The 18,056-nt window shown below is 37.2% G+C and overlaps 1 protein-coding gene across 1 annotated transcript in view; it reads right to left on the minus strand.

The window, feature by feature from the left end:
• Positions 1-680: 680 nt before the first annotated feature.
• Positions 681-18,056, minus strand: part of LOC100366605 (protein dachsous-like) — a 45,252-nt gene continuing 27,876 nt past the window's right edge. Inside the window, exons 3-18 of the mRNA XM_085497772.1 lie at positions 17,116-17,259; positions 16,409-16,648; positions 14,954-15,976; positions 14,039-14,317; positions 12,376-13,620; positions 11,153-11,287; positions 10,825-11,034; positions 9,919-10,291; positions 9,527-9,775; positions 9,275-9,411; positions 8,868-9,065; positions 8,349-8,563; positions 7,923-8,211; positions 7,221-7,507; positions 4,772-4,913; positions 681-4,510 (exon numbers count right to left, since the gene is read on the minus strand). Coding sequence (XP_085353898.1) covers positions 1,725-4,510; positions 4,772-4,913; positions 7,221-7,507; positions 7,923-8,211; positions 8,349-8,563; positions 8,868-9,065; positions 9,275-9,411; positions 9,527-9,775; positions 9,919-10,291; positions 10,825-11,034; positions 11,153-11,287; positions 12,376-13,620; positions 14,039-14,317; positions 14,954-15,976; positions 16,409-16,648; positions 17,116-17,259 — 7,952 coding nt within the window. The 3' untranslated portion in view covers positions 681-1,724. The remainder of the gene's footprint in view (positions 4,511-4,771; positions 4,914-7,220; positions 7,508-7,922; positions 8,212-8,348; positions 8,564-8,867; positions 9,066-9,274; positions 9,412-9,526; positions 9,776-9,918; positions 10,292-10,824; positions 11,035-11,152; positions 11,288-12,375; positions 13,621-14,038; positions 14,318-14,953; positions 15,977-16,408; positions 16,649-17,115; positions 17,260-18,056) is intronic.

The raw sequence follows: 18,056 nt of genomic DNA on the forward strand, positions 1-18,056 counted from the left end.
CAGCTTCAATACAAAATACTTTTGTTTTTAAACAGAGGGCAGTCTTCAATTAAAGGAAATATCAAGTCTAACATAATACTCCCAGATGAAAGAGTAAAAACAAATGTAAAAACATGCAAATTACAGCTTTTTCATATATATCACTTTTCATTAATTTGTGTAGTCCACCATCTTGATGTCACACTTTACCCACAATCCTTTGCTGGAGAAGCAAGATGGCGGACTACATAATACGGAGAATGAAAAGTGATAAAAAACTGTAAATTGCATTCTTCTACATTTGTGGAGGTGTTTCTTTAGGAAGCATTATTTTGTTTGGCTTTACTTCCCCTTTAAAACAAATTTGGCAAATCTACAATGTGCCCACCCATCTTCTCACCAATTGTATGTTTTTGTTTACATATTCCTCAAACATTCCTCAATTCCTTAACAAATCAGTATCAGCTCCAATCAACTAATTCTTTTTAGTTCCCAACCTTTCATATTGTAGGCCAAAATGTTCATTTTTTTTTGTGTGTGTTTAATACAAGTCCCATCCAACAATGCAAGTAAACAAGTGTACAATACTGTGTGTTTATCCAAAATGTAAACGTTCCACGTGATGCTCAATCATCCTATTAGTAGTCACATAGTCGTAATTACATGCTACCAACGCTCACACACAACATAAGACATTCAGCTTTGTTATGAATAATACTGTATTTTATTTTATCTGTTTTAATCAAACTATAAAAACAGAAGCATTGAAATAATGGCAGCTTCTTTAATGTGTCATATATTGTGAATAATTTAACCAAGACAAAGCGGGAACCAATACCAATAATATTAGGGTCATAGAACAACAAACATGAACGAACTGAAAGGCACAATGTTATATCATTGATGATTATTCAAATAAACATATTTGCATAAATGAATATTCATAGATATTGAAATCCTCATAATACACATTTTGGCAATTAGAACTATTAAGTACAGTGTGTCAGAAAAAAAAAAGTGATAATTTTTTTTTTATCACAAAATTTATTTCAAATTCCCAACTCAGGATTATTTGTAAAAATTCATATCTGTACCATGATTTAACAGTTTTGAGAACAAGTTGAATAATGATGTTCTGAATAACCATATTGTAAACAAAAGATTACAAATTCATTTCCTTATTGCTTATTTCATACACGTAATCTCTTAGTGTAACTATGTATTCAGTAACGTTCATATCCCTAAAAACAACTACTATTCCTAGTTTGTTAGTTGGTTGGGTGAAACCATGTCAAATTATTACAGGCGAGGGGGATAAACAATAAGCATGTAACTAAATTCCATAAACATTTAAAAAAAACTAAAATGCATCATTACCCAGACAATAAAGCATAACAAAATGCATTCACATTTGTTACCAAATAAATTCTTTGTAAAAAAAAAAATCTATTTACAAAGTTCAATATTTACAAAAACAAAAAAATTGCCTGTACAAATAAAATCAAGGCACTTTCTGGAATAAAATTTTAAATGGAAGGACATGTGTTGATACGTTTACGCTTTGAGTTGGTCGTGTATTACCCTTCTTTTCAGTTGAGGACTCGCATGATTTCCTGAATGTCAGATATAAAAATAAAATATTTCGGGAATCATCATCATATCTATCTCAATATATATTTTTTATATAAAAATTAGAATCTCCACCCTTTACTTCCCCCTTTTATAAAATTGTTTAGTCCAAGTGATTAGATCGTAACTTCATCAACTCCAGCTAAGGCAGGTAACGTGATTATAGTAGAATGTCTTGGTGATCGTTGTGGCGTACTTGTGTTCGAGTTCACTGTACTGCTTAATGGGGTCACCAACGGTGATATTGAAGGAGTTCTATTCGCAAGAGGTGACAACGACGGTGAAAAATTAGGAGACATTGCCGGTGACGAAAAACTATGGTCGTACGTGATTGGTGACCTTGGCATCATCGGTAATGTTGCACCTTGATTTATTCTTGAACGGTTTATTGCTACAGGTTGGACAGGGGTTAACGGGCCTTGCACAACCGTCGTCAGTAACGGAGGTGGGAAATTTTTTACTTTTGGTGATAGAGATTGCTTATGTCGAGGTTTGTGTTCCTCTAACTGTTTTTTAGCAATGCTCTCATCCTTGAGCTTTGCTATCTCAGCAAATACATTGGCTAAAGGCTGGAACTGCGGCCCCCAGTCTAGTAAATAGTCCCAACTGTAGCTGCCTGAAAATTCCTCATCACTGTTCACAATTGAACTTAGCGAGCCTGCCATAGATGGCAACCCATCATCACCCATTCCAAATGCCCTTGTCCCATTAATTATCGCAGTATCCTCCCCTGAGTCATGTAATTTTGAATTTATAAATGCTCCCCGTTCCTCTCCTCCTCCTTCTTCTCCAAATACGTGCATACTCTCCACACTCTGGTTGAGAATTTTATTAAAATTTTCACCCTTTGAGTAAGACTCATTAAAGACGCCAAGACTTTTAAGCACCTCGTTTGCCGATCTTTCATTTACAGACATGTCATCAGACATGGCATCTTCGTCTTGAGGAATTCCGGAATCTGGCGGTAAATGACAAATGAGTTGGTTGTTGCCATGGTGATCTGGCACAATAGGCTTCTCGTTTATCATACGTATTTCTTCATCTTCAACTGTGGCTGAGCCACGCCCACTTGAAGCTGAATTGGACTGATCCGACACATCAGTTCTGCCGACTTCCATAGAGGTGTGAGGAGAATCCATGCGTTGTGGTTTCCTGGTGCCGTTCATGGTATACACGGGCACAACGCCATTTGGGCCAGATATAAGATGCTGCTCGATGGTGGATCCTGCTGTCAGCATCACAGGATCAAAACTTGCATCATACGAATTAACTGATCGAGTACCATCAGTTGTTTGAAGTGGTGGAGGCAAAGGACGGCGCTTTCTACGATACCAGATTAGAAATCCTATTAAGCCAACGATAACTGAGATTGCAGCGATGATAGCAAACACGATGACCAGTGCTAACGGCAGACCAGATAAAGATGTCTCGGAGGATGACAGAGCTCCTGGACATGTGTCACAGTCATAGTCCAAAGTAATATCTGATTTGGTAGATGCACTCAGTGAATTAGGTTTCCCAGATCTCGCAACAACATTGAATTGATACATATCAGCTTCATTTGTAGCTCTTGCTTCTCTCACACTCGAGACATCTCTTTGAGTCTTAACTTCTAAACTATCTTTCACAGTTATATAGCCATGTGTTTCATTGATTGTGAACATATCCAGTTCCTTATCAAAGTAATACAGAACAAGTCCATCAAGCCCCGCATCTTTATCAATGGCAGACACTTGCCCCACAGTGTAACCAGGTTCAGCATTTGCAGGAACCAAAAAGCTGTAATCTGATGATGAAAACTCTGGTGCAAACTCATCAACTCCAGTAATTTCAATTCGAGCCTGAACAGTTACATATTTGCCGCCAATATCCGAAGCTTTGATGGACAGTAAATATTCCCATTGGTCAGTTTCATAGTCAAACTTCTTGAGAGAAGTAACTTCTCCACTTTCGGCATCGATTTCAAAATAGTTCCTTCCAGGGCTATCTTCAAGTGTATAGGTCAGAACGCCATAGCGGCCCCCATCATTGTCAACTGCATGCGCCGTGAAAACATATGTACCAATAGGTTCTTCCTCTGCCAATGTTTTTACATACATAAGCGCAGGAGAGAATGGAGCATGGTCATTTTCATCCGTAACATGAATTATCACTGAAGTCACAGCCTGAAGTTGATGATCAATACCACTGTCCATGGCTATTATGGATAGCCTATGCACAGATTGTTGTGTGTCATGATCAAGTCGACTCTTCGATGTGATCACTCCAGTGGATTGATCGATTTTAAACAAGTCTAGTTCATTTCCGGATGAGATGTCATATCGTATCATTGCATTGAGGCCAATATCGCGATCAGTTGCATGTACAGTCAAGATGGTGGTACCAACAGGTACCCCTTCGCTTACTGTTCCTTCGTACTCTTCTTCGTTGAACTCCGGGGTATGGTCATTAAAATCTTCAACTTCTATGTTGACAGTCGCCACGTTACTTTGTTGCGGTTCACCTCTATCAGCTGCCTGCACTATTAGTGTATACAAGGCCAACGTCTCCCGGTCAAGGTCTCCAAGTACAGCTATCTGGCCACTAGAAGCCGAAATCTCAAACATGTTATCGATGTTCCCGCTTATAATACTGTAGTCTACTTGGTTATTTTCTCTGGAGTAATCCGCATCTGTGGCGTGTACTCTTGTAACATTGTGTCCCTTAGTAACAGCTTCACTGACAGACGCCTCATAGACTGATGGAATGAACATCGGCGAGTTGTCATTGACGTCGGTGACTTCAATTCTTACAGAAACAAGACTTGACAGTGCTGGTTCTCCATGGTCCGTGGCTGATATCCCAAGGTGTACAACATGTGGATTTGATTGAACCCTAATCGTATCATTGGTGAAAAGAATGCCTGCAAATTAAAAATAGAAAAAATTATTTCTGCACTAAAATAGCGAAACATACCCTTTTCACAACGATACAAATTATACAATCACACTGGCCTCAAATTAAATTTTTTGCTTGAATTCATATATAAGCATGAAATAATTTCATTTGCCAAATTAAATGTGGAACATATCAAAAAAGACAAAGTCAAAGTGCACACAGCACAGACAATAAGAAGTATTTTCCATAGGTCTTTAAAAATGAATTGTTTGATCATCAGACGAACCTGTATGAGGATCAATAGTAAATCCAATGCCCGGATTGACGTCAATACTGTAGATAATCCTAGCATTTAATCCAGAGTCTCTATCTGTTGCATTCACTGTTAATATTGACACTCCTGTTGGTGTTAACTCAGGCACAGCAACCTTTAATGTGAAAAATATGAATTAATTACTGGTTACATTTTCAGTAACATTATCATGATCACAAGAATGTTAACAATAATGACAACGACAACAACATACATACATCTACTACATTGCCTCTGGAGAAGTGTGGATTTTTTAGATTTTAATGAATTTTTTTTTTCTTTTTAAAAATAGACAAAAGTTGATTTTAATATTTAATAAAGATATCATGCATGAATGTTAGTAATATCTTCTGACAGGAAACCTACCTCATATGAATGTTAGTAATATCTTCTGACAGGAAACCTACCTCATATGAATGTTAGTAATATCTTCTGACAGGAAACCTACCTCATATGAATGTTAGTAATATCTTCTGACAGGAAACCTACCTCATATGAATGTTAGTAATATCTTCTGACAGGAAACCTACCTCATATGAATGTTAGTAATATCTTCTGACAGGAAACCTACCTCATATGAATGTTAGTAATATCTTCTGACAGGAAACCTACCTCATATGAATGTTACCGGTAGTAATATCTTCTGACAGGAAACCTACCTCATATGAATGTTAGTAATATCTTCTGACAGGAAACCTACCTCATATGAATGTTAGTAATATCTTCTGACAGGAAACCTACCTCATATGAATGTTAGTAATATCTTCTGACAGGAAACCTACCTCATATGACTGTTAGTAATATCTTCTGACAGGAAACCTACCTCATATGAATGTTAGTAATATCTTCTGACAGGAAACCTACCTCATATGACTGTTAGTAATATCTTCTGACAGGAAACCTACCTCATATGAATGTTAGTAATATCTTCTGACAGGAAACCTACCTCATATGACTGTTAGTAATATCTTCTGACAGGAAACCTACCTCATATGAATGTTAGTAATATCTTCTGACAGGAAACCTACCTCATATGAATGTTAGTAATATCTTCTGACAGGAAACCTACCTCATATGAATGTTAGTAATATCTTCTGACAGGAAACCTACCTCATATGACTGTTAGTAATATCTTCTGACAGGAAACCTACCTCATATGAATGTTAGTAATATCTTCTGACAGGAAACCTACCTCATATGACTGTTAGTAATATCTTCTGACAGGAAACCTACCTCATATGACTGTTAGTAATATCTTCTGACAGGAAACCTACCTCATATGACTGTTAGTAATATCTTCTGACAGGAAACCTACCTCATATGAATGTTAGTAATATCTTCTGACAGGAAACCTACCTCATATGACTGTTAGTAATATCTTCTGACAGGAAACCTACCTCATATGACTGTTAGTAATATCTTCTGACAGGAAACCTATCTCATATGAATGTTAGTAATATCTTCTGACAGGAAACCTACCTCATATGAATGTTAGTAATATCTTCTGACAGGAAACCTACCTCATATGAATGTTAGTAATATCTTCTGACAGGAAACCTACCTCATATGAATGTTAGTAATATCTTCTGACAGGAAACCTACCTCATATGAATGTTAGTAATATCTTCTGACAGGAAACCTACCTCATATGACTGTTAGTAATATCTTCTGACAGGAAACCTACCTCATATGAATGTTAGTAATATCTTCTGACAGGAAACCTACCTCATATGAATGTTAGTAATATCTTCTGACAGGAAACCTACCTCATATGAATGTTAGTAATATCTTCTGACAGGAAACCTACCTCATATGAATGTTAGTAATATCTTCTGACAGGAAACCTACCTCATATGAATGTTAGTAATATCTTCTGACAGGAAACCTACCTCATATGAATGTTAGTAATATCTTCTGACAGGAAACCTACCTCATATGAATGTTAGTAATATCTTCTGACAGGAAACCTACCTCATATGAATGTTAGTAATATCTTCTGACAGGAAACCTACCTCATATGAATGTTAGTAATATCTTCTGACAGGAAACCTACCTCATATGACTGTTAGTAATATCTTCTGACAGGAAACCTACCTCATATGAATGTTAGTAATATCTTCTGACAGGAAACCTACCTCATATGACTGTTAGTAATATCTTCTGACAGGAAACCTACCTCATATGACTGTTAGTAATATCTTCTGACAGGAAACCTACCTCATATGAATGTTAGTAATATCTTCTGACAGGAAACCTACCTCATATGACTGTTAGTAATATCTTCTGACAGGAAACCTACCTCATATGACTGTTAGTAATATCTTCTGACAGGAAACCTACCTCATATGACTGTTAGTAATATCTTCTGACAGGAAACCTACCTCATATGACTGTTAGTAATATCTTCTGACAGGAAACCTACCTCATATGACTGTTGACTAAACCCTGGAGCATTATCATTTTCATCTTCCACTGAAACATGAAATTCCATAAAAGTAAAGTGTTCACTATCCGATGCATTGACTTTAAGTCTGTAGTCATCTCTTTCCTCATAATCCAACGGAGATACCAAGGTAACAGTGCCACTGTCTTGAGCAATACTGAATTTGTTGTCAGGATTTCCACCCTCAGCAAAGTTATAGGACAACATTGGACCAGAATCGTCATCATTCGCAGATACGATAGTTACAAGGGAGCCAACCTCAGCTCCTGTTAAATAACATTTATTATGGTTACCATATTAGTAGCAATAAAAACAACAATTTATACGTTTCTAATACTATTACATATACAAGTAATTGTCATAAAAATTGGTGAACCACTGAAATGTTTAATTACACTGTAAACCACTATAATTCCACGCAAGACAAGTTTATGCAAATTTTTTAAATCAGGTAAACTGCTTAATTCTGTAGCAGAGTACATATAATTACCAGAAGACATTTAATTTTAAAGTCACAGTGATTATCGCAGACTTTCATTCGCACAAAGGCCATTGTTATTCACGATTGCACTAAGAATGCGATTTAATAACTTTGATTTCAAAATGCAAATACATAAAGAAATTTCAAGATATTGAATTATTAGCAATCAATTTCCTACACATTAAAAATATAATACTTGCCTTCCTTGATTTTAACACCATTGTGTTCAGCAAAGGTTGGACTGTTGTCATTGGTGTCAATCACTTTTACGCGTACCACACAACTGCTGGTCAAAGCATTGCTGCCTGACCCATCAACCGCTTTTATTGTCAGTTTATACGTCTTGTGGATCTCCCAATCAAGTATGAAACGAGTCAGGATAACACCGCTACCAGAATCGATAATGAAATCCTGCTCATCAGGTTCACTTTTAGTGATGGAATATGTTATATCAGCGTTATCACCGATGTCTGCATCGGTAGCAATTACCTAAATATGATGTAGAAATTCACAAAATTTGAGTTTGTACAAATAAAACAAAGCCGGATGAGGAAAGTCTCCCCAAACATACAGCCATTAGTCCCCTACATAGTCACAATAGTCTCATATAGCATATATCTACTTACCTGTGTGACATAAGTGTTACGTAGTTCATTCTCCCAAACCTGTGCCGAGTACCTTTCATGTATAAATATGGGAGGATTGTCATTGATATCATCTAGTATGATTTTTAAATGCGTAAAACCATAGCGGTCAGTGTTGACACTGGCAGAAATTGTCAGGGTGATATGTGGAGTCGTCTCACGATCCAACAGACTGGGGTCCTTCACAGTCACGATACCTGTAGTATATAATAATATAGACAATACATTGGGAATGAGAGTGATTACTGTTGCATTGTGAATTCAATGTAAGAAACATTCACTGGCTTTAATCTAAGCAGATTCATTGGTTTGTGAATCAATCAATGATTAAATTTTAATATTCATGGTTTTTATCCTTTTTTTAAGTTTCAGGTTATTAATTATTATCGTAGGGATAAGCAAAGCTAAAACCCAGCTAATAAGCTTGATACAGTATTTTACTTTGAAGCATCAGGATATAATAAATGCACATTAAAATCAGTGGGTAGTCACATGACTTACCCGAATCTTCTTCTATTTCAAAGGCATCATTGCCATGCTCAATGGCAAATCGTATGCCACCGACAGGGTTTACAACCTCTGATCTCATGTTAATAACCACCAAATTATATACTGCATGTTCTGTTATGTGTCTCTCATATAATCCTTGTTGAAACTCAATTGGAGGTGTAGCGTCGTCTACATGGATCAGAACATAACCTGGAATTGAAAGATACATGTATATAAAGATATCAGTCTTTAGGATCACATTAAATAAACTTATTCTTAACACGACATTAAGCTACATTTTTCACTGCGTTGCAATACACTTCACAAATACTACCATGGAACACAATGAAAGAATGAAAGTCAGTTGGCAAAGGGCAAATATCGAATTAATTCAACAATGTTAGATGGAGCAAACTTACCGTCCGTGCTGAGAGATGGAACACCGTTGTCAGTAACTCTCACATCTATCCGATGCATAGACTGGGCATTAATAGTGGCTATGCTTTTAACGATGCCATTACTTTCCACTTTGAAATAACTACTTGTTCCAAGCAAACTGAAATCAAACGCAATTGTGATCAATTCGAGAAGTATCTTAATAAACATCAGTGGAGTTCACGTATCCAGATTAAAAGTAAAGCAAACTATTGCAATTAGTCTTTAGTATTTACCTGTATGTGACTTCAGCATTGACACCTTCATCACTATCGCTAGACGATAACTGTAATACTGATGAGTCAACAGGAAGGTCGTTTGAAATGTTAGCAGTAAACGGTTCTTGAGTAAACTCTGGTGCATTGTCATTGATGTCAGTGATGATAATGTGGATCGGTGCTTGTGAGGAGAGTGGGTTGGAGACGCTCTCGTCCGTTGCATTTACGTGAAAGAAGTACTCAGCCTGAGATTCTCTGTCAAATCGTCTGCAAAATGAAAAATAAGTATTAAAGACAGGGTTTGACACATTGTGTGTTCTACTATGTGTTTAAGATATAGGGTAATCACTGGTACAGAAACACCGACAAGAATAGAGATATTGGGAGACTGGAATAAACCAAGCACTCACCTAACTGATGTCACGTCACCAGTCTTGCAATCTATCCGGAACACACGCTCCATCAAATTCTCTAAAGTGTAATTAACACCGGCATTAGTGCCCAGATCAGCATCGGTAGCTACCACTGTTAAGACCGTACCATTGACAGCAAAGTCTTCAGGAATTGACACAGTATAGGGAAGATTTTCAAACAGAGGTGCATTGTCATTGAGGTCAACCACATCCACGGTTATATTCATGGTACCAGTAAGAGGATTGGTGGCCATATCTTCTGCAGTAATCTCCAATTCATAGTGATGTTTGGTTTCTCGGTCCAAGGTAATTTGAGTTGAAAACTCACCAGTGATAGGATCAATTACAAACCTATTCCCTTCATTGCCACCTGCAAACAGAATTTATAATTTAATTTTAATATTGAGTACAAAAAAAGAAATTTAGAGCTTTGTATTTGCCGTTGTACTGACAGCAAATTCATTTCAGGATGCTATTCCACGCTTTTGTTGTTAATCTCCCTACCCTTCCTGGGTCATAGAACAAATCTTCATACCTTAGCTACAGAAATGTATTTCATGTAAGTTAATGAAGTATTATGTTTCGTGCCTTTGGGTCATTGTAATTGGTCTGTGAGACAAGGAAGGTTCCTGGCAACCCAAGATCAGGATTCATGTCCATCAGATTCTGACATAAAGACTTTCTCTTTATATGTTTCTCATGATTGAATGAAACACAGTAATTTGTTGCACAACATTTTTATAACACGTATGATGGCAGCACTTCTGTGACGTCAAAATGACATACGTGTATATGGGGTGGAGGCAATGTCATTGAAATTGACAACAGTGTTTTGTTGTGCAGTCATTCTTCATCTTAGAACAAACACGATATGCAACGCATTACAAAAGGTGACATTCTTACCAGTTATGCTGTATCTTATTTCAGCGTTTGTACCAGTATCAGCATCGGTAGCTACCACTACGTGTAATCTTGTAGTTTGTCCATTTTCTGGTACCGATATAGAATACGTGGACATAGCAAACACTGGCGCATGGTCATTCATGTCTAGTACGTTGACTAAGACTAAGGTTGTATCAAACAAGGACGGGAAAGCCTGATCGTTAGCATAGACTGAAACAGAAAGTGACACAAATCAATAAGTATGGAGTAGTAAAGATAAAATAAATCCATCCTCGGTTGATGGCAAACTAAAAATCATGTAAATTGGAAAATGACTATAAGGCCTCACCTGTTACAGCGTAAGAACCAAGAGTTTCTCTGTCTAGAGCACCATTAGTGTATATTGCTCCGGAGTCAGCGTTAATCCAGAACATATCATTGGCAATACCATTTGGGATACTGTACAACACCTGACCATTAACATCTGGAATCAAGTTTACAATACACACTTTAAGCACAGGAAATCTGCTACACTCTGAAGGCATGGGGCCAAATACACAGCTACAGTGTTACTGACACCGTCTTTTAATATATGGTAGGAGTGCATTACATTTGTATAACAAGCAGTCTCTCGGCTGAGATAGCTCCGCTGTTAGCAATGCACATTTCAATTAAAGAACAAAAGATATCATTAGAAAATGAACAATATGCATAATATCAATGCAATGGGACTTGCTGTTTTCAACAAGAATTCAAAAATATCATTTTTCACCATAAATGATTGTGGTTTTTAACAAGAAGAAAATATCACTTTTTACCAAAAATGACAAAAATATTCACCAAAATTAGATAATTAAAGATATCATCACGAAATGAACAAATCTGAGAGAGGTTCACATGTAGTACCTATATATGTAGTATCAAAGCAATTGGACTTGCGGTTTTTAACAAGAAGTCGAAAATATCACTTTTTACCAAAAATGACAAAAATATTCACTAAAATTAGAGAATTGAAGATATGATCATGAAATGAACAAATCTGAGAGAGATCTACCCAAGGTACATATACACCAAGTATCAAAGCATTCAGGCTTGTAGTTTTCAAGAAGAAGTCGAAAAAGTAAAACATTGACACGGAAGACGCCGGATAATCACTCATATGATAAGCTCCGCTCGACAAAGTCGACAGCGGAGCTAAAAATATTAAAATAGTGGGAATATTATGATGTGTGAAAGTCTATCGTTGGAACCCACACATGTTTTAGTTTATGTTAGAACTTTACGATAACGTCATTGTTACATTTTAATAGCTACAATGTTATTCAGTCAATTGCATGGTTTACCACTCGAATTTTGTTATTGTCACAATCTGTCATATTTCTGGTTCTGCCACCATCTCGTTATCTCTTGGTGTGTTTGAAATAAACTATCGAATGGTTAACTGATTCTCATAACAGAATGACACTCCTGAATTGGCCGTATACGTTCCTAAATAGATTGTGGCTATCTCCACAAAGTGGTTGAATGGCAGATTGACAGTGATAAGGTTGAGAAAGACATATTTGACGTTACCTATATCTGCATCTGTAGCATTGACGCTTCCCAGATAGATAAACGCATCTTGGTTCTCTTGTACATCCATTACAAACATATCACTAGTAAAAACAGGAGCATTGTCATTCACGTCTTCCAAGTAAATGATCAAGTACTGGAACGCGACTCTTGGTAGTACACCATGGTCAGATGCCGAGATGTTCAATCCATAAGCGTCTCGCTGTTCCCTATCAAGAGGATCGACCAATGAGAGTATACCAGTGCTGTGTTCAATGGTGAATTTACCTTCTTCATTGCCATCCACGATATTGTAAACCACTCTGCCATTATCACCAAAGTCAGGATCCAAGGCATTGATATGCATGATGGGATATCCCAGTGGTTCATCCTCCATCACGTAAGTATACGACCGGGAAACGAACAGAGGACTGTTGTCATTTTCATCTTCAATAATAATGCGTGCAGTAGTTGTACCAATCAGTGGTTGCTGGGGTTCAAGAGGTAGATCCATTGCTTCTATGACTAGAGTATATTCAGAATACTCCTCTCTATTGATGTAATCAGTTGTTTTTAGCTCTCCGGTTTCTGGATGTATTTCAAACATGATGTGTTTGCCTGAATGACCGGAAATGTTGTATCGAATTTTTCCATTCCAGCCCGAATCTGCATCGACTGCACTGAATGTATACGCAACATGACCAATGGCCACATTCTCCCGCAGTGGAAATATTATTGGATCGTTAGCAAACTCGGGAGCATTGTCATTCAAGTCAGTAATGTAAATATGCACAGTTGTAGTCGTACTGAGTGGGTGTAGTATATTCATATCAGAGGCTAGAATTGTCAGGACATGACTTGCGGCAAGTTCATAATCGACATATTTCACAGTGAAGATATTCCCAGTGGTATGATTAATTTCAAAAGTACCATATATATCACCATCTATGATGTAATATCTCACAGCACCATTATTTCCAGCATCACGATCCGCGGCAATGACCTGCCCGATATTGGTACTCGGAGGAGTGTTCTCCTGAACCGTAAAGGCATAAGTCGAATTCATAAACTTAGGACTGTTATCATTCTCATCCTTGACCTCGACTCGGACAAAAGCTACCGCCTCTTTTGGAGGATTGCCGTGATCTCTGGCCATCACCGTTAAGTGATAGCTAGATTTGGACTCTCTGTCAAGTACTGCACGGGTTCTGATCATACCATTAGTTTCATCAATAGTGAACATGACTTGATTGTTAAAAATGCCGCCTGAAAAGAAATAGCAAATACAACAACAGATGAAAAATAATTCAAGGTGAAACATCAAGTACTGGTACTGAAGAATCAATGAATATTCATGAAAAAAAAGCATGAAATTAAAAACATGTTACTATTTAGCGTTGCCCAATTGTAATATTTGGTCCTTGTTAGATGCCGTTGAGAGGTGCACATATCCAATCAAATAAGCTGGAATTCGTTCTTAAGATTTACAGATTTTATTTAGATAAATCCAATGTAAAAATTATGCAATATGCAAAAATGCAAATTTAAGTTCTTACTTAAATAACCTCTTACAAAACAGTTAATGAATCAGTATCATAAGAACATGTTTGGTTGGCTTTGCATGGAAGATGTGCTACAAATACAGCAAATAGGTAAGTCAATTCAAGACCACATCACAACTCACCAGCAACCAGATCATAAGAAACAACACCATTGCTTCCACTATCAGGATCCTTGGCAGTGACCTGAATCACGGCACTATTGGGTGGCTCGTCCTCTCTTACGTTAGCAACATAGTCGCCCTTATGATTGAATTCAGGTGGATTGTCATTTTCATCCAGTACGTTTATATACACAACTGAGGTATCTTGTCTGGCAGGTGTGCCCAGGTCAGTGGCTGTCACTGTCAAAGTATACATGAAGTTGGCTTCACGGTCCAGCATCATGTTTGTTGATATCATGCCTAATGTAACAGAACAACACATGATTATAATTAACTTTTATGAACAATTTAAAGTGGGGGTGTCGTCACCTGCGCATGCATCAGATGGCCATAGCGTGTAATTGTTTACAAACAAGCGTCTACCCATGAGCCTTAGCGTTTTTAGCGTGTGCTTGGGACTCAATTCCTGTGCATGCGCTGGTGACGTCTCTCTCTTTTTAAAGCAAAATATAATTTCCAACATCTTGAAATCTATACATACAGTGTAAGATATCGCTAAAAAAATAACAGGCAAGTCCATGGTCAAAATATGTCGTATTTTAATCCAACATACATTACACACAAATGTTGGAGATGTGCTTCTAATAGAGAAAATACAGTATATGATCTTGGGATAATTGGGGTTGTTCTCAAATCAACATACTATAAAAAGGATTAATTATTCACTGGGTTTTAATTTTGCTTATTTGGCTGACTGGAAAATGAGTTAAATTAAAACCCAGTGAATATGTAAAATTTAGCATAGAACACATTATCTAAATGATAAAACTGTGAATTTAAAACCCACTGAATATGCCTGAAATGATAAATCAGTGAAATTTAAACCCAGTGAAAATTAAATTGTCAATTATCAATATACAAACTGTATCAACTTACCTGTTTGTTCATCAATGGAAAATGTATCATCAGGTTGTATACTATAAACTATTTCACCATTGGTGCCTTGATCTCTGTCGGAAGCACTCACAGTGTCAACATACGAATATGCAATTTCATTCTCGTTTATGGTGAAATGATAGCTTTCGTGCAGCAGCCTAGGGTTATTATCATTGACGTCCGTTACATGAATAATTACGGTGGCAGTAGCACTTTGTACTGGATCACCGTTGTCTTTAGCAATCACTTCAAGAACATAGTCGGGGACCAATTCCCTGTCCAGCATTTTCTTGGTATACAGTACACCAGTGTCTGGGAATATTCCAAAGTTACCAGCATACTGCGAAGCTCTAAGAGTATATGTGATGCGAGCGTTATTTCCTAAATCGCCATCGGTGGCAGACACTGTGACGATTCGTTCACCCACCACCAATGATTCAGCAACATCGACTTCGTATGACGTGGGATAGAACTGTGGGCCATTATTGTTCATGTCTTGTATATATACCTTAAGTGTCATTACCGAAGATAGACTTGGATGTCCTTTATCATACGCTTCGATAATTAGTTCGTATTCACTCATTTCGCTGTATTCCACAGTACGATGGATCTGTATCTGTCCTGTTAGTTTATTAATACTGAACAAGCCATCAAAATTATTCATATTATTGCTATCAACAAGTCGGTATTCCACTTTACCATTGTCACCACTGTCTCTATCGGTTGCCACAGGTATGAATGGCAAAATAGTACCAGGAGTTATCGTTTCGCTCACAGACACCACTTCTGAAGCACGTGCAAATTCGGGGAAGTTGTCATTGACATCAATGATGCTAATGTTGACCTGTGCTCTGCCATGTGTTGGAGGATTGCCACTGGCTGCCTGTATGTTAAGCAGTACGTAGACATGTGATTCATAATCTAAAGCTGAGTTGATGGACAGAACGCCAGTAGTAGGATGGAGAGAGAAGTAACCATCAGGATCACCAGAATGAATGGTATATGTTATGCTGTCACGGTTATCTGCAATGCAAATATATACAGGTTAAATAATTGACATTAGGACAATTAAGTTGAATACAAAAACAAAGGGAGAATTACCAAATTTTCTGGCAGTACAAAATTTTATTGGGGTCACAGCGACTTTTGCAAAATTTCTCCATATGAATTGTCAAATTAAAGAGTGGTAGTCGTTGTGATGTACCACGTTTGATATGGATTCTATGTGAAATATAGATTGCATGTGAAATACACTTTATAAGACTTATAGAGAACCTTTCTGTACACATGCAACAGACAATGAATTATGTATTAATATTATTCAGTTTATTCAGGATTTTATCAGTCATAACACATACGCTATAATTGCCTCTACGTTAATGGCATGTTGGGTTGCAGATAGATCGTCTTTGTGTGCATAGCGTTAAAGAAATATGAAAGGTAAACTTGTCTTACCAGGATCAGCATGTGCAGCATGCACGGTGCTGATACTCTGAAATCGGGGCGAGTCTTCAGAAACAGAGTAACTATAAATTGGATGGTCAAATATTGGTGGTGAATCTTCTGAGCTGATGACGCTTATAGAGACGTCAGCATCAATCAACGACTGCAAACCTCCACCGTCTGTCGCCGAGATAGTCAGCTGATGAAGCGATTGTAACTGACGATTCAAAGACAATTGGAGACGAATCATACCTGACAGGGAAGGGAGAACAAAATTGGTGTAAATTGCTTTAATTCCCCAAGTGAAAGTGATTCACTTTCAGATGAGCAGTCACAGTTTCGTTCACAGGATTTTGTTCTGATAAAAATGTTTAAACTATTAAATCTTTAAAATTGATTGATGCATAAAACAGTTCACAGCTCAAATAATGAATCATTTCACAAAATTCAAAGCATATAGCCATAATTAACCTTTTCACCAACAGTTCCCTCTTTTCATCACAAACTCACAGAATAGTCCTGTTTATAGTCTGAACTTTCCTTCAGAACACCGGGACAAAATATTTTGAGTAATAACTGAAAATTGACTCAAATTTTGTTTGCTGATTCCAAAATTAGTGTTCATTTCCAAAAATATTGAAGAATATTGAAGAAAAGTGCCGACAAATTTAGATGACAAAGTGTGGTGGTGAAAAGGTTAAAACGTGAAAATAACTTACCACTTCGAGAGTTGATGGTGAATATATTATTCTCATTTCCTGATGTGATTTGATATGTTATAAGTCCATAGGCTCCGGCATCTCGATCGGTGGCTGCCACGGATATCACTTCAGTTCCCACTGCACTGTCCTCACTCAAATCAACTGTGAATGGGCAGAAGAACACAAATTAGAACAATAGATACAGGGGTATTCCAAGATACAAGGGTTCAGAATATAACATAGCACTTGACACATTGAGAAAAATATACATTTTATGTAGTTATACTGGACCAATAAAAATACACATGATATTGGTGAATTATTTATTAGTTATTCACCCACTGTTGGATTATGAGGACCACCACTGTGATTCGTTGCATTCCACAGTGGTATTCACAGATCAATCCTCCTACCCAACCCTGCCAATGACCACAGAACAGTTCTCTAATCTAACCGTACTAGAACAAAGCCTGTCAAGGGTCAAACAAAGCTTGTCTCAATGCTATGCCAATGACCATAGCCATGACAAAGAGACATCATTTAAACATGGCCATGATGAGAAGCAAACAATCCATGTGTCACTGTATCATTACTGATTAGATTTTGGTGTGACAATGAAGACTATAGGATACATATCAAATTGGTTCACTGAGGCGAAAATCATTTCATCTATGTTTACCAAGCAAGGTTCAAAACCTAATGTACATTTTATCGGCATGCCATGTCAGAGCATTTCCATCGCTGTTACGACGTGCAACAGATTATATGGGTAGGTAGTGAGTAGTCACTATGCACGATCAGAAATTGAAAAGATTATACAGGAAACTAATCATTTTTACAAATTATGCTCTATCTCTAGCAATCTGACATGGTTGAGGGGCACAACAGATCTCCACTAGGGGCGCCCTAATTGTCTTTTAAACCATTATCAACTTAATCATGATGCACTAAGAAATATG

Source organism: Saccoglossus kowalevskii, chromosome 4, assembly GCF_978046115.1.
Source record: "Saccoglossus kowalevskii chromosome 4, keSacKowa6.1, whole genome shotgun sequence".
NCBI lineage: Eukaryota > Metazoa > Hemichordata > Enteropneusta > Harrimaniidae > Saccoglossus > Saccoglossus kowalevskii.